General features: G+C 38.5%; 1 protein-coding gene across 1 annotated transcript in view; it reads left to right on the top strand.

Annotated features, from left to right (window-relative positions):
• Positions 1 to 1,339: 1,339 nt before the first annotated feature.
• Positions 1,340 to 17,760, top strand: part of PLBD1 (phospholipase B domain containing 1) — a 34,384-nt gene continuing 17,963 nt past the window's right edge. The window contains 4 exon segments of the mRNA XM_007472136.1: positions 1,340 to 1,479; positions 2,762 to 2,900; positions 5,255 to 5,395; positions 5,808 to 5,952. Coding sequence (XP_007472198.1) covers positions 1,340 to 1,479; positions 2,762 to 2,900; positions 5,255 to 5,395; positions 5,808 to 5,952 — 565 coding nt within the window.

The raw sequence follows: 17,760 nt of genomic DNA on the forward strand, positions 1-17,760 counted from the left end.
ACAAACACATAACTTAAAATGCCTGAATACCAAGTTCAAAAAAGCACAAAGACATTTTTTTTCTTAAAGTCCATATATATGTGTTAGCATACGGTATTTGTCTTTCTCTTTCCGATTTACTTCACTCTGTATGACAGACTCTTGGTCTATCCACCTCATTACAAATAGCTCAGTTTCCTTTCTTTTTATGGCTGGTGATATTCCATTGTATATATGTGCCACATCTTCTTTATCCATTCATCCGATGATGGACACATGAAGAACCTAGGGGTAAGACAGGAATAAAGACACAGACCTACTAGAGAATGGACTTGAGCATATGGGGAGGGGGAAGGGTAAGCTGTGACAGAGCAGGAGAGAGGCAAGGACATATATACACTACCAAACGTGAGGTAGATAGCTAGTGGGAAGCAGTCGCATAGCACAGGGAGATCAGCTCGGTGCTTTGTGACCGCCTGGAGGGGTGGGATAGGGAGGGTGGGAGGGAGGGAGACGCAAGAGGGAAGAGATATGGGAACATATGTATATGTATAACTGATTCACTTTGTTATAAAGCATACTTTGTTATAAAGCAGAAATTAACACACCATTGTAAAGCAATTATACTCCAATAAAGATGTAAAAAAAAATGATAAAAAAAGCACAAAGAAATTGAATGCTAAGAAAAAGCAAAATCAACAATAAAGTAAGTCATTAGTACACTCCAGATTAATTTTGTAGATGGGTTTAACAAAGACTTTATGCTTAAGGTACTCTAAGTTTTAAATGAAGGAAAACTTGGAAATTCCTCTATATAAATATATATATATATATATATATATATGAAGCAAATATGGCAAAATATAATGATTTTATATAGTTGGGTAGTGGATACTTGGGTGTTTGTTATATTCTATTCTTTTCTATATGTTGTGAATATTTCCCAATTTTATTTTTTAATTAATTAATTAATTAATTTATTTATTTATTTATGGCTGTGTTGGGTCTTCGCTGCTGCGCGCGGGCTTTCTCTAGTTGTGGCGAGCGGGGGCTACTCTTTGCTGCGGTGCATGGGCTTCTCATTGCGGTGGCTTCTCTTATTGCAGAGACCCAGCTCTAGAGCACAGTCTCAGTAGCTGTGGCACACGGGCTTATTTGCTCCACGGCCTGTGGGATCTTCTTGGACCAGGGATCGAACCCTTGTTCCCTGCATTGGCAGGTGGATTCTTAACCATTGCACCACCAGGGAAGTCCCAATATTACCCCATTTTAAATTGTGCATTTGATTTATAAAAGAAGATAGGGAAGGTTTGCCATAGGGAACATCCCAGTTAGCCAAAATACTGGGTAGTTTACTGTGATGGGAAAATCCAAGAAGAAAAGTGGAAATGTAACAATTTTCATCTCTTCTTTCAGACATATGTATGACCACTTCACAAACCTCTACCCACAGCTGATTAAGAAACGTTCCGTGGTGGATAAAGTACAGGAGTTTTTAACGTAAGTATAATAGCTTTCCTCTTCTCATTGCTGTTGAGGCTTCAGGGCTTGAATCTGTCATTTCAAACAGCAATTTCTCCTTCACAAATTTCTTTTCCATCTCTTAGGCAGGACTCTGGAGTAGTTCTTGTAGTTAAGTATAGCACCTTTTGGTGATGGCATGAAAACTGGTTGTGGACAAATGCCTTCTAATTTGTGCTTTTTCAGAGGTCAGGTTGAATGCAAGACAGGCAAAGTCAAACCCCCGGATCCCTTCCACCTGGGGGCTCCTCTCCTTGCAGAAATCCTTCCTTCGCCCTCTGAAAGGTGTTTCCATTTCACGGACCTGGTGACTCATCTTAGCTGGGAAGTTAGCTCATATCTAAAGTTATAATTCTTAACATCCTCTGAGAATACTTCCATTTTAGTAAAGTTTTCTGAAAACTAATAATTCTCAATATTCAGAAATTTTGTTTTATATTTGTGGGATGACAGACTATGAGACTAATTCGGGGATAAAGGAGCTCTTGGTTTGGCCCTCCAAATTATATGCTAAGCAACCCCTTCGTCAGATGCTAAGGTCCTACAGAGCATCTGGGCTAGATCCCATGAAGCAGTGACATTGTATTTTTAAATTGACCTAGAGATAGCCTGAACACATCAGAAATAGCTTTTAGTATACAAATTTATATCAACTCATCCTGCATAAAGTGCAGACAACAAAAAGAGAAGAGAGAATGAAAGGACTATTAAAAAAAAAAAGACGTTTTCCTAGGACAGAAGCATTGAGGCTGTTATTAGCTACAACTGGAATAGGGCAAAGCATAAACTATGAAAATGATCTGAGAGAAATACAAACAAATACAAACCACCCTGTCCTTAAGAGCTTTTGTTTTATCCTGTTGTTTATCACTTCTATCTACAAAGTAAAGTTAATCAACTTGTCCTTACCGATTTAGTGAAACATGATTTTATATAAGATATATTTGAACAGTCTATCGTCAACTTTCTTAGGTCTCAGTATCACAGATAAGTAAATATTACACCTGTGTTTCTAGATAGTTCTAGATAGAGCATGAGGGAGGTTATAATGGAAGAGTCATAGTCCTTGGGAGAAATTAAAAATCATTTAGGATTTGCTCTGATGTCCTTTCAAAGTGATTGGAATGTTGTAAGATCCAGAATTTAAATTATACTAGCTAACATAAGTATCTGAATATATAATCTCTAAATACCTGGGTTTAATTTAGCTTTGGATGAACAACCATGGAGACCTCTAGTACAAATCTAATTTGTCTTCCAGGAAGCAAGACCAGTGGGCCCGGGATAACATAAAAAATTACAAGGATGACCCATTTTGGAGACACACAGGCTATGTTATGGCACAAATGGATGGGCTATATGTAGGGGCAATGAAGAGGGCTATAGTAGAAGGAACAAAGGTAAGGTTTTTTAAAAGCCACTCAGGATTTATATGGTATGGCAAGAAGATTGAAAATTATCTTTAAAATTATTGATACATTCCAATTAAGGAGAAGATCAAATTAGGACTAGAGAATAAATTGCTTGCACAGAAGAACTGTCTTATCTGTCTCATTGCTAGCACCTGACTCAGTGTCAGGTTAACTCACAAGTAAACTAGCTTGTTTCTGTGCTCTTTCAGTCTCATTCATGCTATACTCTGGGGTGGGTTAAAGAGCCCCATATGAAAGTACTGGCTATTTAATTAACCTAATAAAGCAAGTGTTTTAGACAATATGTTTGTTAAAGAAAAATGTCTAAGTTTTATAAAATGGACAATAATATTCTATTATCATATATTATTATATATTATGTACAATCTATTTTTTAAAAACTGTGAGGTGGGTAATAGGAGTTTATTATTTTTCCTTAAACTGTGCATATACATCTTTATTCTTTCATATGTATGGTATCATTCTTAATTTTTAAAATAAAGGCAAAATATTTAAAAGTAAATTACAAACTGAAAGGTATATTGCAGTTCATCTCAGAGACAATGAACTAATCTCTCTAATACTTAAAGAACTCTTAAAAGTAGGTAAACAAAAATAACCTGGTAGACAAACAGATAAAGCACATTCATAGTTCACAAAAAATAAATCCAAAGATCTTTAAACATAGGCTCAGCAGTGCTCATAGTAGAAGAAATGCCAGTATAAACTACCATGAGATACTGTTTTTCAACTATCAAACTGGAAATAAACTAATTGTTTAATATGTTGTTAGGCTGTAATAGTACAATTGAAATAAGCCCTATGAAGACAATTTGGAGATATCTATTAAAATCAAAATCATTTCTAGAGCTCTATCCCACACACAGACTCACACACATACAAAATGATGTGTCCAAGTCTGACTATGGTTACATTATTTATATCAGCAAAAGACTAGAAACCACCTGAAAGTCTATCAATAAAATACTGGTTAAAAATATAATGCATCCATTCATTGGAATACTATTTAAAAGAATGAGGAAGATTTTTATTTATTTATTTTTTTTTTTTGCGGTACGTGGGCCTCTCACTGTTGTGGCCTCTCCTGTTGCAGAGCACAGGCTCCGGACGCGCAGGCTCAGCAGCCATGGCTCACGGGCCCAGCCGCTCCACGGCATGTGGGATCCCCCCCGGACCGGGGCACGAACCCGTGTCCCCTGCATCGGCAGGCAGACTCTCAACCACTGCGCCACCAGGGAAGCCCCGAGGAAGATTTTTATATCAAATATGGAAAGGTCCCCAAGATATGAAAAGATATTAAGAGAAAAAAATCAAGGTGAAGAGAAGTACATATAACACACTATCGTTTATGTTAACAAATGTATTTGTAAGACATTTTTGAGGTCTAGAGATACGCAATAAAAGTGGTAGTGGGTCTTGAGTGGGTGGGTCTTGAGTGAACAGAGGATAGGAATGAAGAGAATTTTCACTATAGATCTTATAATTAAAAAAAATATTGAATAATGAATGGATTACTTATTCAAAAACAAAACAAAGAAATGTTTATATAAATAAAGAATCAGGTGTTTTTTTTTTCCCTTGCTTTTGCTTTTGTTAAAATTGTCATGTGTATTTGTCTTCTCGCCACCTCTGCCCGAAAAACAATTTGTTTGTAGATGCCTAGCCCTGGGCGACTCTGGTGGTTTGCATCTTGCTGGAGCAGGTGCTTTTTAGTTAACACGGAGTTCATGTTCAAGCCTGATAATGGCTTCAGGTGTAATGCTGTCAAGTCTGTTAGTCCTGTGTTAAACATACGATCAAAATCAAAAGCACCTTAGTTGAATATTTTTGCTGTAAAGCAGTGCTTCTCAGCTAAGGATGACTTCTCACCAGAGGACGTTTTGCAATGCCTAGACATTTTGGGTTGTCAAAATTGGGAGGGTGCTACTGATATCTAGTGGGTAGAGGCCAGGGATGCTGCTAAACTTCCTACAATGCCCAGCCCCCCTGCCCAACAAGAAAGGCTTATTTGGCCCCAAATATCACTAGTGCCAAGACTGAAAAATCCTGCTATAGAGGAATGCAAGCAGAGTGCTCTCTGTTTATTTTACTCTCATAGGACCCACTCCCAAAATCTGTGGCCAACAGGCTAAAATGTCTCACAAACTATAAAGTAATAAAAATCATTTTATAAACTACAATAAAATCTAGTGTATCTTTACATTAGGGAACCTTCACAAAGGGATAATGTAATGGATACCTAGCAACAGGAGTCCTCACAATAGAAAATGACATCTGATTGTCTGAAATCAATGTTAAGTGCAGTCTCTGTCTTTTCCCAGCCCATAACGCTGTTCCAGATTCAGTTCCTGAATGCTGTTGGAGATCTGCTGGACCTGATTCCCTCACTTTCTCTCACAAAAGACTCCGGCCTGGAGGTTTTTAAGAGATGGGACATGGGACATTGCTCTGCGCTTATTAAGGTGGGACATGCGACAGCCTTTCTCTTTGTCCTTCTTCTGGTCCATATGGACTTTTTCTATGTGTCACCCAAGTATGGTAACATCTCATCACTCCCAGCTATAGTTATATATCAGCTCATGGGTTCCTCTGTCATAGAAGTTAAGAACTGGAAGGAACTGATGGAGGGAATTGGATGTACGTGATGTTACCTGTTTCTTCCATCATTTTTCCCATGCTCTATGTACCGGCCACTCCCACCATCCAGAATCTTCCATTTTGGAAGCTAGGACAGACTCTGTCTGTCTTGTGCACATTAAAGGTTAATTTTGCAGTAACAAAAACAGCAGTAAACGCCTTAATTGACATAATCCCTCTACACTTCCTACATTTGTAGTCAGTTATCTGTATACTTCACTATGATTCTGGCTATAGGTTCTTCCTGGATTTGAGAACATCTTTTTTGCTCACTCAAGCTGGTACACGTATGCTGCCATGCTCAGGATATATAAACACTGGGACTTCAACATCATTGATAAAGACACCAGGAGTAGTCGCCTCTCTTTCAGCAGTTACCCAGGTAAATAAATTTAGAGAGACATCTGAGTACTCGGAGTACTATTTCAGGATAAAACCTTAGTGATTTAGAGTAACTGGAATGGAAGAAGAAATGTTTAGTGATTAGCATACATTAATCAAAATTGGTTTTTAGAGTGCTATGAAATATAGCTCTAATACTTGTATTTAATAGAATGTCATGAACTATGTTAATAGGGTTGACAAAAATTCACTTCAACAAATGCCAATTGAGTATTTAAGCACAAGGCACTTGCCTAGGCTCTGCAGTAGAATCGGAGATGAACGAGGTAGATCCTGATCTCAGCATCTCCTTGAGAGCCTATCTCCATTTCTCTTTTTTTATGATTTCTTTTTTTTTTAATTGGAGTATAGTTGATTTATCCATTTCTCTTATTCTTTGCAATATCCACAGCAGTTTACCTAGTATGTGGCACCTAGTACTTAATAAATTTTTGCTGAATGGGTGGGTGAATGAATGTATGAGCTTATAGATCTTACACAAACAAGATAAGTACTATACAGATAAGAACAATATTATTACTGGATACTGTATAGGCTACAAAAGAAGTGTAAGAAATGTTGTGAGTATTCAAAATAGGGACAACTCACATCTGATTGTTGGGAAAGGGAAAAACGGGGACATTTGAGATGAACCATGAACGATGACTAGAATTTGAGCAGGTAGAGATGGATGGGAAGGATGATCTTTGTAGAGTTGGGATTGCAAACTCCTATACCTAAAGAAGAAAGAAGATGATGCAAATGAATAAAGGGGCTGGTATAAGAAAATAGAAATGGAAACAATTGTAGCAAACACATGGTCCATTGACAGGGAGCCAGTCAGTTCCCACTGACTATTGTCACCCAGCCATGTGGAGATCAGTATTTCCATATCCTCTAGCTTCTCAAGAGAGAAATATGGATTTGAAAAACAAAACCCACCGTGTGAACCCCAAAACGTGTGTCTGCTAGCTGGAATTGCCCTCAACTGCAGGTTTGCAACCTCTTCAGGAAACATCATGAGCAAAGGCAAGGGGGAAATTCTTACCAAACATCTAAGTGTCCGATGCAGATGTGATGTGGACGCTTTTGACCTTTAATTACATATATGCAACTTACAGGTGGTTATACCAGCCACCTGTCCTATCAGCTTTGTAAGAGTATTTGTGTCAGTATTATTGTCCCTTCTGGCACTGTTGTTCTTGATAATATTAACATCACCCTATCGGGAATTCTGACCAGGTGTCTTTCTGTCCTTGTGACCTGATCCTTCCTTTGAGACCACTTTGATTTCATCTTTATCATAGTTTGCTTAATTGTTTTAGTACTGAGGGGGACTGAGAACTCCTTTCTCTAAGTTAGACTGTGCTTTGATTCTTCTGTGTTCCTTTGGACTGAAATGTAACGACAGCAAGATACTGAGACGGTCAAATATTCGTACTCTTCCTCTTGTTTGTGATAAAATGCAAAGTCCAGCTGTTACCTGAAATTTTTGCTTTGAAATCTCTGCAGAATGGTGTTCTTCCATAGTCTTAATAGTCTTGAATCCCAAAGGTAGTGACAGAGAAGGACATGGAGGGACTTCCTATGGAACTTTTGACCTTGCTCATATTTGCATATATATCTTCCAGAATAGATAGATTTAGAAGTAGATATATAGATAATAGAGATTTTTAGAGCAGCTAAACTGAGAGAAAATAAAAGACTTTTTTTTTACTCCAAGATGTTTTTACAGGAGCCAGTGGAGCAATGTCATTCATAATTTCTCTAACTGGACTGCTTTGTTCTCAACAGCAAACATGAAAAAAAACATGTAGAATTTTATTTATATTACAAAGAATTGTTTAGTTATGGGGTCAGCCACACGGAATTCATCGCATAGGTATAAAACTAAGCTTTACCATGAACTTTATGCCATGTGTATGTGCTGTTGATCCCAGAAATAAGCTAGGTGACTTGTTGATTTTCTTTGGTGCAGGAGTACCATGATCGATTGAGTGGGTTAGGAGCATGGTGTCAGTTTTGTATTCAAAGGGGCAGGACCTAGAGGCTCTTCCTGATACAGACAAGGATATTAAGAGTTATTGAGTCAGAACTGATAGATCAAGTCATGATATAATTTATTCATCTACAATTTTCTATTAAAATGTGCTAAGCAGAGTATTTGTGATGAAAAACAGGACAAATGCAGCCCCTATTCTAACAAACTTTACATTCTGGTGAAAAATAGACAACAAATAAAAAAGCATTGACTAAAGTGTGATTTGTGTAATAATAGAGAAGCCTAGTTTGGGGATGATGAGGTAGCTTTTAAGAGAAAGTAAAATTTATGTTGAGACGCAAAGGCAAGTGTAAATTCCCCAGGCCAATGAGGATAATGGGGTGACAGAATGTTTCCTGTGGAACAAGCAGCACATGTAAAGGCCTATAGGCAAGAGAAAGTGTGGAGAAGGCCAGGGAGAGGGAATGAAGGGCAATGCAAGACCATTAAAATGACAAGCGAAAGTGACGTTAATAGATTTGCATTTTAGAATTACAAAATGTCTGGCCCACGAGAGGAGGACAAGAGAGGCTTCCCACAGAACATGGAGAAGCCCGAGGCAACAGTCCAGGCAACCCAAACCACATAAAGTTTTGCAGATGGTCAGTCAATATACAGATGGAAGATTGATATTCCTCTTCAAGAAGAAAACAAGATGTCAAAAATGACTGCTGAATTAATACAGCAGTAATAGTGTTCCTGTCGTCCTTGCCAGAATCCTTGAGGGATAATTGCCTAATAAGAATTGTTGGAAGGGCACTCCCAAAACTGTACTCAAGCATAGAATGGGAGGAACAGGGGCTTCCCTGGTGGCGCAGTGGTTGAGAGTCCCGCCTGCTGATTCAGGGGACACGGGTTCGTGCCCCAGACCGGGAAGATGCCACATGCCGTGGAGCGGCTGGGCCCGTGAGCCATGGCCGCTGAGCCTGCGCGTCCGGAGCCTGTGCTCCGCAACGGGAGAGGCCACAGCAGTGAGAGGCCCGCGTACCTTGCTTTCTAACACAACCAGGCCTTTGTAACAGATCTCATGCCTCCAGCTGATGAGGTGACTTCCTGCTCTCACGAGTCGGTTACAAGTTGGATGGATATTCTGTGGAGCAGCTGAGACTGCTCTTCTGCCTCTTGCCTCAGGCTTCTCACCTCTCCTACCCACAGGTGGGAGTGTATCAAAGGTAGGGGTGTAGGCAGCATGGATAAAAATCGCATTCTAGGAGAGCACTGATTATAGCATAAGAAGTCTGAGAGAAGACAGACAAAAGTTGGAAATACGTTGATGTATGTTTACTCTATAAAATTCTGAATGTAATTAATGACCAGAAAAAGAATTATCATTCACATTTTTCTTAATACTGTGGATAAGACTTGCCATTGTGGTCATGATTAACAAAGCACAGTAATGATTTCTGAGACAGTCATTAGAATTCAGTATTCACAGGTGACATGATAAACGTTGCAGAGTCATTAAGTAAATGGTGTTAAGGAACTGCAGAGGCAAAGAAATCTATGTTGTTTCAGTGCAAACAGGTTACAAAGAGTCATAGCTTTGAGAGTAATAATAGTATTGCTGCTTTTTTCTCATGAAGGGAGATATGAAGTTTTCCAGAAATAATGCATCGGACTATAAAGAATACAAAGAGGTGGTACCTGGACATTACAAAGCATCTTCACATACACTGATTGGACGATAGACAAATACATTAGTATGTTTCTCTACTCATTATTCTAAATTTTCATTAATAAATCACTACACTTCACATGGGCCCTTGAATTTTGTCATATATTTCTTAATCAAATTGTTTATTTAGGCAGGGGCCCTGCAAAAATTACTTGCCTGAAGCTCTGAATACTCTTAAGAAAGGTGGCCCTGTATTATTGAAGCAAAAAAGGAAGGTTTTGAATAGCCATGGTGTGTTTTACCTAAGAGGTGATAGGGCAAAGCAAGATAAAAGCCCTGGCTAGTCCTCCGCCAGGATACTGTATACAGACAACTCTTGATTTTGGCTATGCAGTCAAGAATCCCATAGGGAATGACGGCATTGAAAAGGTGGGCATTACCACTGCATGAACACTGCAGTGCAGAGATCTACTTACGATCAAAAAGAACACAAATAACAAATGTTGGCAAGGATGTTGAGAAACGGAACCCTTGTACACTGTTGGTGGGAGTGTAAATTGCTGCAGCCACTGTGGAAAACATTATGGAAGTTTCTCAGAAAACTAAAAATACAACTACCATATGACCCAGGAATTCCACTCCTGGGTATATATCTGAAAAAAACAATAACACTAACTTGAAAAGATACATGCACCCCAATGTTCATAGCAGCATTATTTACAATAGCCAAGACATGGAAGCACCCTAAGTGTCCATCAACAGATGAACGGATAAAGAAGATGTGGTACATATACACAATGGAATATTACTCAGCCATAATAAAGAATGAAATCTTGCCATTTGCAGCAACATGAATGGACTTGGAGGGCATTACGCTAAGTTAATTATTTCACTTATGTCAGACAGAGAAAGACAAATACTATGTGATATCACTTATATGTGGAATCTAAAAAATAAAACAAACTAGTGAATTTAACAAAAAAGAAGCAGACTCACAGATACAGAGAACAAACTAGTGGTTACCAGTGGGGAGGTGGGGGAGGGGTTTATAGGGGAGGGGGAGGGCGGTACAAACTGTTGGGTGTAAGACAGGCTACAAGGATGTATTGTACAACATGGGGAATATAGCCAATATTTTGTAATAACTGTAGGTGGAATGTGACCTTTAGGAATTGTATTAAAAAATAAAAATAAATAAAATTTGTTCATGTGAAGAAAAAGATCTACTGATTTCCACTGCATTGAAGGTTTAAGTCAATCAGAGATAATCAACCTGTCAGTAATATTGAGTCTTCTAACTCACAAATATTGTTTCTCTATTTATTTAGATCTTCTTTAATTTGAGCAATGTTTTGTAGTTTTTAGTATATGGGTCTTACGTACCTTAAATTAATTTGAATTCTAAATGATTTTTGATGCTACTGTAATCAGAATCAATTTTTTATTCCTTTTTCCAATTGTTCATTGCTTGTATATATGCATTAGTTATCTATCGCTACATAACAAATCACCCCCAAAATTAGTGACTTGAAATGACAATAACAGTTTAGTATCTCATAGTCTCTATGGATAAGGAACTTAGATAGGGCCCAGTGAGGAGAGCTTGTCTCTGCTTCACTGTATCTGGAGCTTTTGCTGAAGACTCAGAGACTGAGGGGCTGAAATCTCTGGTAACTTAACTAAAGCTAAAGGATGTGCTTCCAAGGTGACTCACTTCTTGACTCACATGGTCAAGAAGATGGTGCCGGGAAACTGATTCCCCTCCATGGGCCTCTTCACAGGACTGCCCAAGTATCCTCAGGACAGGATTCCTGGTTTCCCTCAGACCAAGTGATCTGAGAGAACACGGCAGAGACAGCAATACCTATTATGACCTAGTCTCAGAAGTCATATACTGTCATTTCCACCACATTCTATTTATTAGAAGGAAGTTATTATGATCAGCCCACATTCAAGAAAAGGAAATTAGAATCTATCCTTTAAAGGGAAAATTGTCAAGGAATTTGTGGAAAGTTAAACACCGCCACAATATAGAAACATTATTTTTTTGTATATTTACTTTTTCTCTTGAGAACTTTCTAAGTTAATGTATCAATCTAATAGCCTTTTTGTAGATTTCTTGGGATTTTTCTAGATACATAATCAGGCCATCTTTGCATAAAGACAGTTTTACTTCTCTCTTACCTTGTATGTCTTTGTTTTCTTTCATGAATGTACTGGATAAGACCTCCAGGACACCGTAGACTAGTAGTGGCATGGAAACCTTTGCCTAGTTCCTGATCTTAAGGGGAAAAGTATTCAGTCATTCACCATTAAGTATGATGTTAATTGTAGGCTTTCTGGATACCCTTTATAAGGTTGAAGAAGAGCCCATCTCTTCCTGCTTTGCTTAATGTTTTTATCATGAATGAGTGCTGCATTTTGTGCAATTCTCAGCTTCTATCTATGATCGTGTGATATTCATCCTGTCTTAATATGGTGAGTTCCACTGATTAATTTTCAGATATTAAATCAACTTGGCATTCCTGATAAACCCCACTTAATCATAATGTATTATTCTTTTTTATTTATTTTTTATTCAACGTACTAATATTTTGTTAAGGATTTTTTCATCTAGCATTCATGAAACATATTGGACTGTGGCTTCCTTTTCTTTTAATAGTTTTGGTATTGGGGTAAGCTTGTTCTTATAAACTGAGTTTGGAATTATTTTTTCCTTCTGTGTTTTCTAAAAGAGTTTGTGTAGGACTGCAATTATTTTTTTCTTTAAATGTTTTAAAGAATTCATTGACTCAGCCATCTAGACATGGAATTTTATCTGTTGGAAAGTTTTTAACTATGTTGGAAAGTTTTTAACCTATATTTCTTTCATTAATATAGGTCTATTCAGGTTTTCTAATTCTTCTTGAGTCAGTTTTGAAAATTTGTGTCTTTCAAGGAATTTGCCCATTGACTCTAATTTATCATGTTTATTGATATAAAGTTATTTATAATATTTTTATTTACTTTTTAATGTCTGTAGGATCTGTAGCTAAGTACCTTTAATCATTCATGATATTATGTCTTTTTTCTTTATCAGTCTAGCTAGAGGTGTATAAACTTTATTGATATTTTCCAATAACCAGATTTTATTTTCACTGATTTGTTTCCTATTGTCTATTTTTCTTCCTCATTGATTTTCATTCTTATCTTTATGATTTTCTTTTTCTCTACTTACTTTGTGTTTAATCAGTGTAGTTTAATAGAGAGCCAAAGGTTTTGGCAGGGACTAGCTGAGATTTTAGAGCTAACTCTCTCTGTGGTTTTCTTGTTTCTAAGGTTTTCTCTAAATTTCCACTTGTTCTTCCAGCTCTGGATCTTGTCCTTTGATAGCTGGAGCAGTCTGAGCTGTATATGAGCTCAGAGCGGAGCACCCTCTGTCAAAGTTGCAGCAGACTTTTATATCTCACCAGTAAGAATTCGGTCTTACAAGGGTAAATCTCTCAATTCTTTCTGGTTTTATCCCAAGCTCTTTGGCATCTCTCACATTCTTGCATAGTTAGTGGTCAGCCAGGAAACTAGGCAGAACTTATGTTCAGATTTTGGATTTCTGCTCTTCTATACTTCTCTCTTTCTTTCAAAATTTCCCCCTTTGGGACTTTCCTGGTGGTCCAGTGCTTAAGACTCCCTGCTTCCACTGCAGGGGGCATGGGTTCGATCCCTGGTCCGGGAACTAAGATCCCGTATGCTGTGTGATGCAGCCAAAAAAAAAAAAAAAAAAAAATTACCCCTTAATTTCTCAGAGATCTACAGCACTGAACTTTGAATACCATCTCAAGTCACTATGGCTGCAGTTTCCCACCACCAGAGCTGGCAGTGGGGGATTAAGGAATGCACTCAAGCAATGAAGTCACATACTCATATTCTTTTTTTTAAAAATTTTTGTTTGTTTGTTTGGTTTGCTGCACTGTGCAGCATGAGGGATCTTAGTTCCCCCACCAGGATTGAACCTGTGGTCCCTGCAGTGGAAGCGTGGAGTCTTAGCCACTGGACAACCAAGGAAGTCCCCATACTCATATTCTTAACTAATAGGATCAGTGCTCAGTTTTTCCCTGCCTTTGGTCATTTTCTAGTACCTTCAACTAGTTATTTTACATAATTTTATACAGTGTTTATCATTTTTACTTGTGGGAGAAATCATCAAATTTCTTTGTGCTGCCATTGGAATACTCACCCTTGGTATGAGCATTTTTATTGCCTTTTAATGCGTTTTACCCAAATGTTTTCCATATTAACAAAAGTATCACAAGAGCTCCTGGTCGAAGCCTTCGCTAATTTTCAGGCTGAGTCAACTACCCCTCCTTTCAGCTTCCTCGGTGCCTTGTGCACAGTTTCTTCAGAGCCCACGTTCTGTATTCATGTCTGCATCCTCAAGGGCCAGCAGAGAGCCTTGCACGTTGTAATCACTGAACAAATATTTATGCAAGGAAGGAGGAAAGGAGAAAAGGAAGGAAGGAGGAAAAGATAATGGGAAGAAGGAAACAGGCAGGCAGGTTACAGATAACCCCTTCTGATGTGGACAGGTGGAAACTGGAGAAAGAAAGACGGGAAATGCAGTGAAAGGTGAGGAGGGGCTGCCTGAGAGAGCATCATCTATGAATATATCACAAGCTCATTGTTTTCTCTTCATCCTGCCCTCCCTTTTATACCCAGAGTCCGAGATGTTCATGAATTGGTATCAAGGCATCTCAGATGCAAACCTGTATGTCAGCACAGGGATTGGACCTTGAAGCTAATCCTTTGCAGCCACCCTGATTATGAATTACATGAATAGGACCCAACTAGTTTTATGGGAATTGGGCAGCACCCAAGATTTAAGTAAGTTACCTTAAAATCATTTGTGCTTAACTTGTTATTGAAATAAAAAGAAAAGAAGTAATGTTTGTTTAGCTCCTATTTATGTGCCTGGCATTATAACTGACACTCTGTGTATGCATAATACACATTTGGTGTGTATTATGTCACTTAATTTTCATAAAAACCTAACAAGGAGGGTATGGTATCAGCATTTTTCAAATAAAGAAACAGGTTTAGAGAAGTTAAATAGCCAGCTCAGAAGTTGGGCACTGGGGTTCAAACACAGCATATCTGACTATAAAATACCCATTGTTTGTTTTCAGAAATGGTTCTGTTTGTATCTAAATTAAATGGTTAAAACTAAAAGAGCCATGAACTCAAAGGACCTCCTGGGATGCCAGGTGGTTGGAGCTTTTGTGTGGGAACAAAAGCTGGAACCTATTCAAAGTGTTTTAATTGAGGATTACAGTAAATAATGATGATCCCTATGAGGCTGAGGCTTCATGGTTAATTATCTGTAAGTGGAGCTCTCTAGAACACACTTAGTGTGTTTCACCAAGCATGCATGTGTTCCTACTTTGCATCACATCTGGGCATCCCATCACCTCCCACACACATGTACATACCCCTTAAAATTTCCTCTGGAGCTTGCTAAAAATGCAGATTCTAAAGTGCCATCCATAAGAATTCTTATTTAGTTGATCTGGGCTGGTGCATTTGTAACAAGCACCCTAGGTGATTCTAACATATTGGGTCCAAGCCCATCCTTTCAGACTCTGGCAGCCTTTCTGGTCTGGGTAGCCATGACTTTGCTCAGCCTTCTCCTGTTTGAAGTTCAAATACTTGAAAGTAGGTGCACAGGGAGATAAAAGAATAGTCTCAAAGCCCCAAGAAAATGTATTCAAGTCTCCTTCATAATCCATAATGTTATTACTTTCATGTGTTATTAAATTGCCTCTGTAGTTGTAAACATTTTTAATGTAATAGTATAATTACTTTCGTTAATTTCATGTTGCCTCTTTTATCTTAGATCCTTTGATCATAAGGCTGAAATATATACAAACAATCTGTGATGTAGCACATGCCAGGATTCATATCTTCTGCCTTTAAAAAGTAGAACCAAAGGAGGAGAAGAAATAAAAGTAGAACCAGGGCACCCATTCCAAAGGGCCATAGGTAGATTCTGTAGCACTTCAGCTCTGCTTTCCTAAGCCTCAGTACCTCGCTTTTGTTTTGTATTCCTCTTTGGCACCATCCCAGGATACTGATGACTTCTGCCAGGCCACAGCTGTCTTGAACATCTTTCCCCACCTAGCTAAGGAAGCTTCCTCCCTTCTATCTTTCCAGAAATCCCACCTTATTTTCCACACTTTTCTTGACTGACTAGTCATAAGGTGATTTTCCCCAACTCCACCCTGTCTAAACATGCAGCCCCCCATGGTTCATTCTCTTCCCAGTTGCTTTGAATGCATTTGCTCTACTGTGTATAAGTGTTGTCACTGTTTGCAATGACTACCTATCTGTTTCCCTCACATCTGTCAGGCGTATGTTGTAGTGGAAAAGGCATGTGTTGAGGTTCAGTCCTAAATTTGTTCCTGACAGTGCTGTTTATTAGCTTTAAATAGCTAAATATTTTTTAAATTAGCTCATCTAAGTGCTCTTTTTGTGAAGATCAAATGATAGTATCCATCCTTCTAAAGCAAGGTTTCTGGTGTGTCGTAGGTACACAGTAAATGTTAGTGACCGCCATCTTCTCTTTCTTCCTTGGATTTAACAGTTATTTATTGAGCACCTACTATGTGTCAAATCCTTTTCTGGCACTAGAGTGAACAAGGCAGAAAAAATTCCTGCCCTGGTGGAACTTACATGCTATGGGATAGATAGAAAAGGAAACAGTAAACAAGCAAATAATATAACCTAAAATAAATAATTTATTATTGAAGAAAAACAATTTTATGTGGATAATAACAGAATATTGGTTAAATGTAAGCCACCTCTTCATAATTACTTTCTATAATCTTTAAGAGATTATTATTATTATCTTAGAATTAGAATTATACTAATTCTTTTATTTGGACCACTGAAGGATATTCAAACTCCAGAGTATGGCTTCATGTGCTTGAATATCTAATAGTATGAATCCTTCATTGATCACCTTCCTAGTGCAGGATTAAACAGAAATGTGCTAAAAAAAAAAAATACATACTTGATAGAAGAATAATTACTGGAAAGTGAAGGGGAAATTGACTGGTTCCAGTTAGGATCTTGGCAGGAAGAGAAGTAAATGAATGCCATTCTGGAAGGTAGGAAGACTGAGTCCATTGCAGAGTAGACAGAATAAACGGCCGGAGGATTTCATGTCCTGGGATAACAAGGAGAGCACAGGCTGCCTTTTCTTAGGCAGGAAGCAGAAGACTTTCCAGCTGTAGACGGTAACCTTACATAGGAGTTCTGGTGGAGACTCAGAGGGGAGCAGAGGTGGGCAGAGAGGGCAGTCTAGGCATATGCCTTTTGAAGAAGCCCCTGAGGGAATTCTGATACAGTCTCTGGGCTGAGACCCATTGCACAGTGCTTGAGATACAGTAAGTGTTTAATAAAAGTTTATTGACTGTCAGACTGGCTTAGAGAAATCAGACAGCCCAGCATAGGTGGGTGCTTTTCACAGGTCTGAGAAGTGATACGGTTCCTCTTCAGCTGTGGGAAAAAGCTGAGCAGAAAGGCTGAGTATGGCGCCAAGATGTTATTTTGTTTTTTCTCTTTTAAAAAAAAAAAAGAAAGAAAAGAGTTCCCAAAGTGTCACATCCATCTGTGTTAAAATCAAATGGCAGGGCTTCCCTGGTGGCGCAGTGGTTAAGAATTTGCCTGCCAATGCAGGAGACATGGGTTCGAGCCCTGGTCCGGGAAGATCTCACATGCCGCGGAGCAACTAAGCCCATGCGCCACAACTACTGAGCCTGTGCTCTAGAGCCCGCGAGCCACAGCTACGGAGCCTGCATGCCACAACTACTGAGCCCGCGCACCTGGAGCCCGTGCTCCACAACAAGAGAAGCCGCCGCAGTGAGAAGACCGCGCACCGCAACGAAGAGTAGCTCCCGCTCTCTGCAACTGGAGAAAGCCCGCGGGCAGAAGTGAGGACCCAGCGCAGCCAGAAATAAATAAATAAATAAATAAATAAATAAATAAATAAATAATTTTTTTAAAAAAGAGAGAAAAGAATCAAAATAAAATAAAAAATTTTAAAAAATCAAATGGCAGTGAGACATTTCAAAACAAAATATGTTGTATAATTGGATTACTATTATTATATTAGCTACTGC

This window comes from Lipotes vexillifer, unplaced genomic scaffold (genome assembly GCF_000442215.2).
Source record: "Lipotes vexillifer unplaced genomic scaffold, Lipotes_vexillifer_v1.1 scaffold911, whole genome shotgun sequence".
Taxonomy (NCBI): Eukaryota; Metazoa; Chordata; class Mammalia; order Artiodactyla; family Lipotidae; genus Lipotes; species Lipotes vexillifer.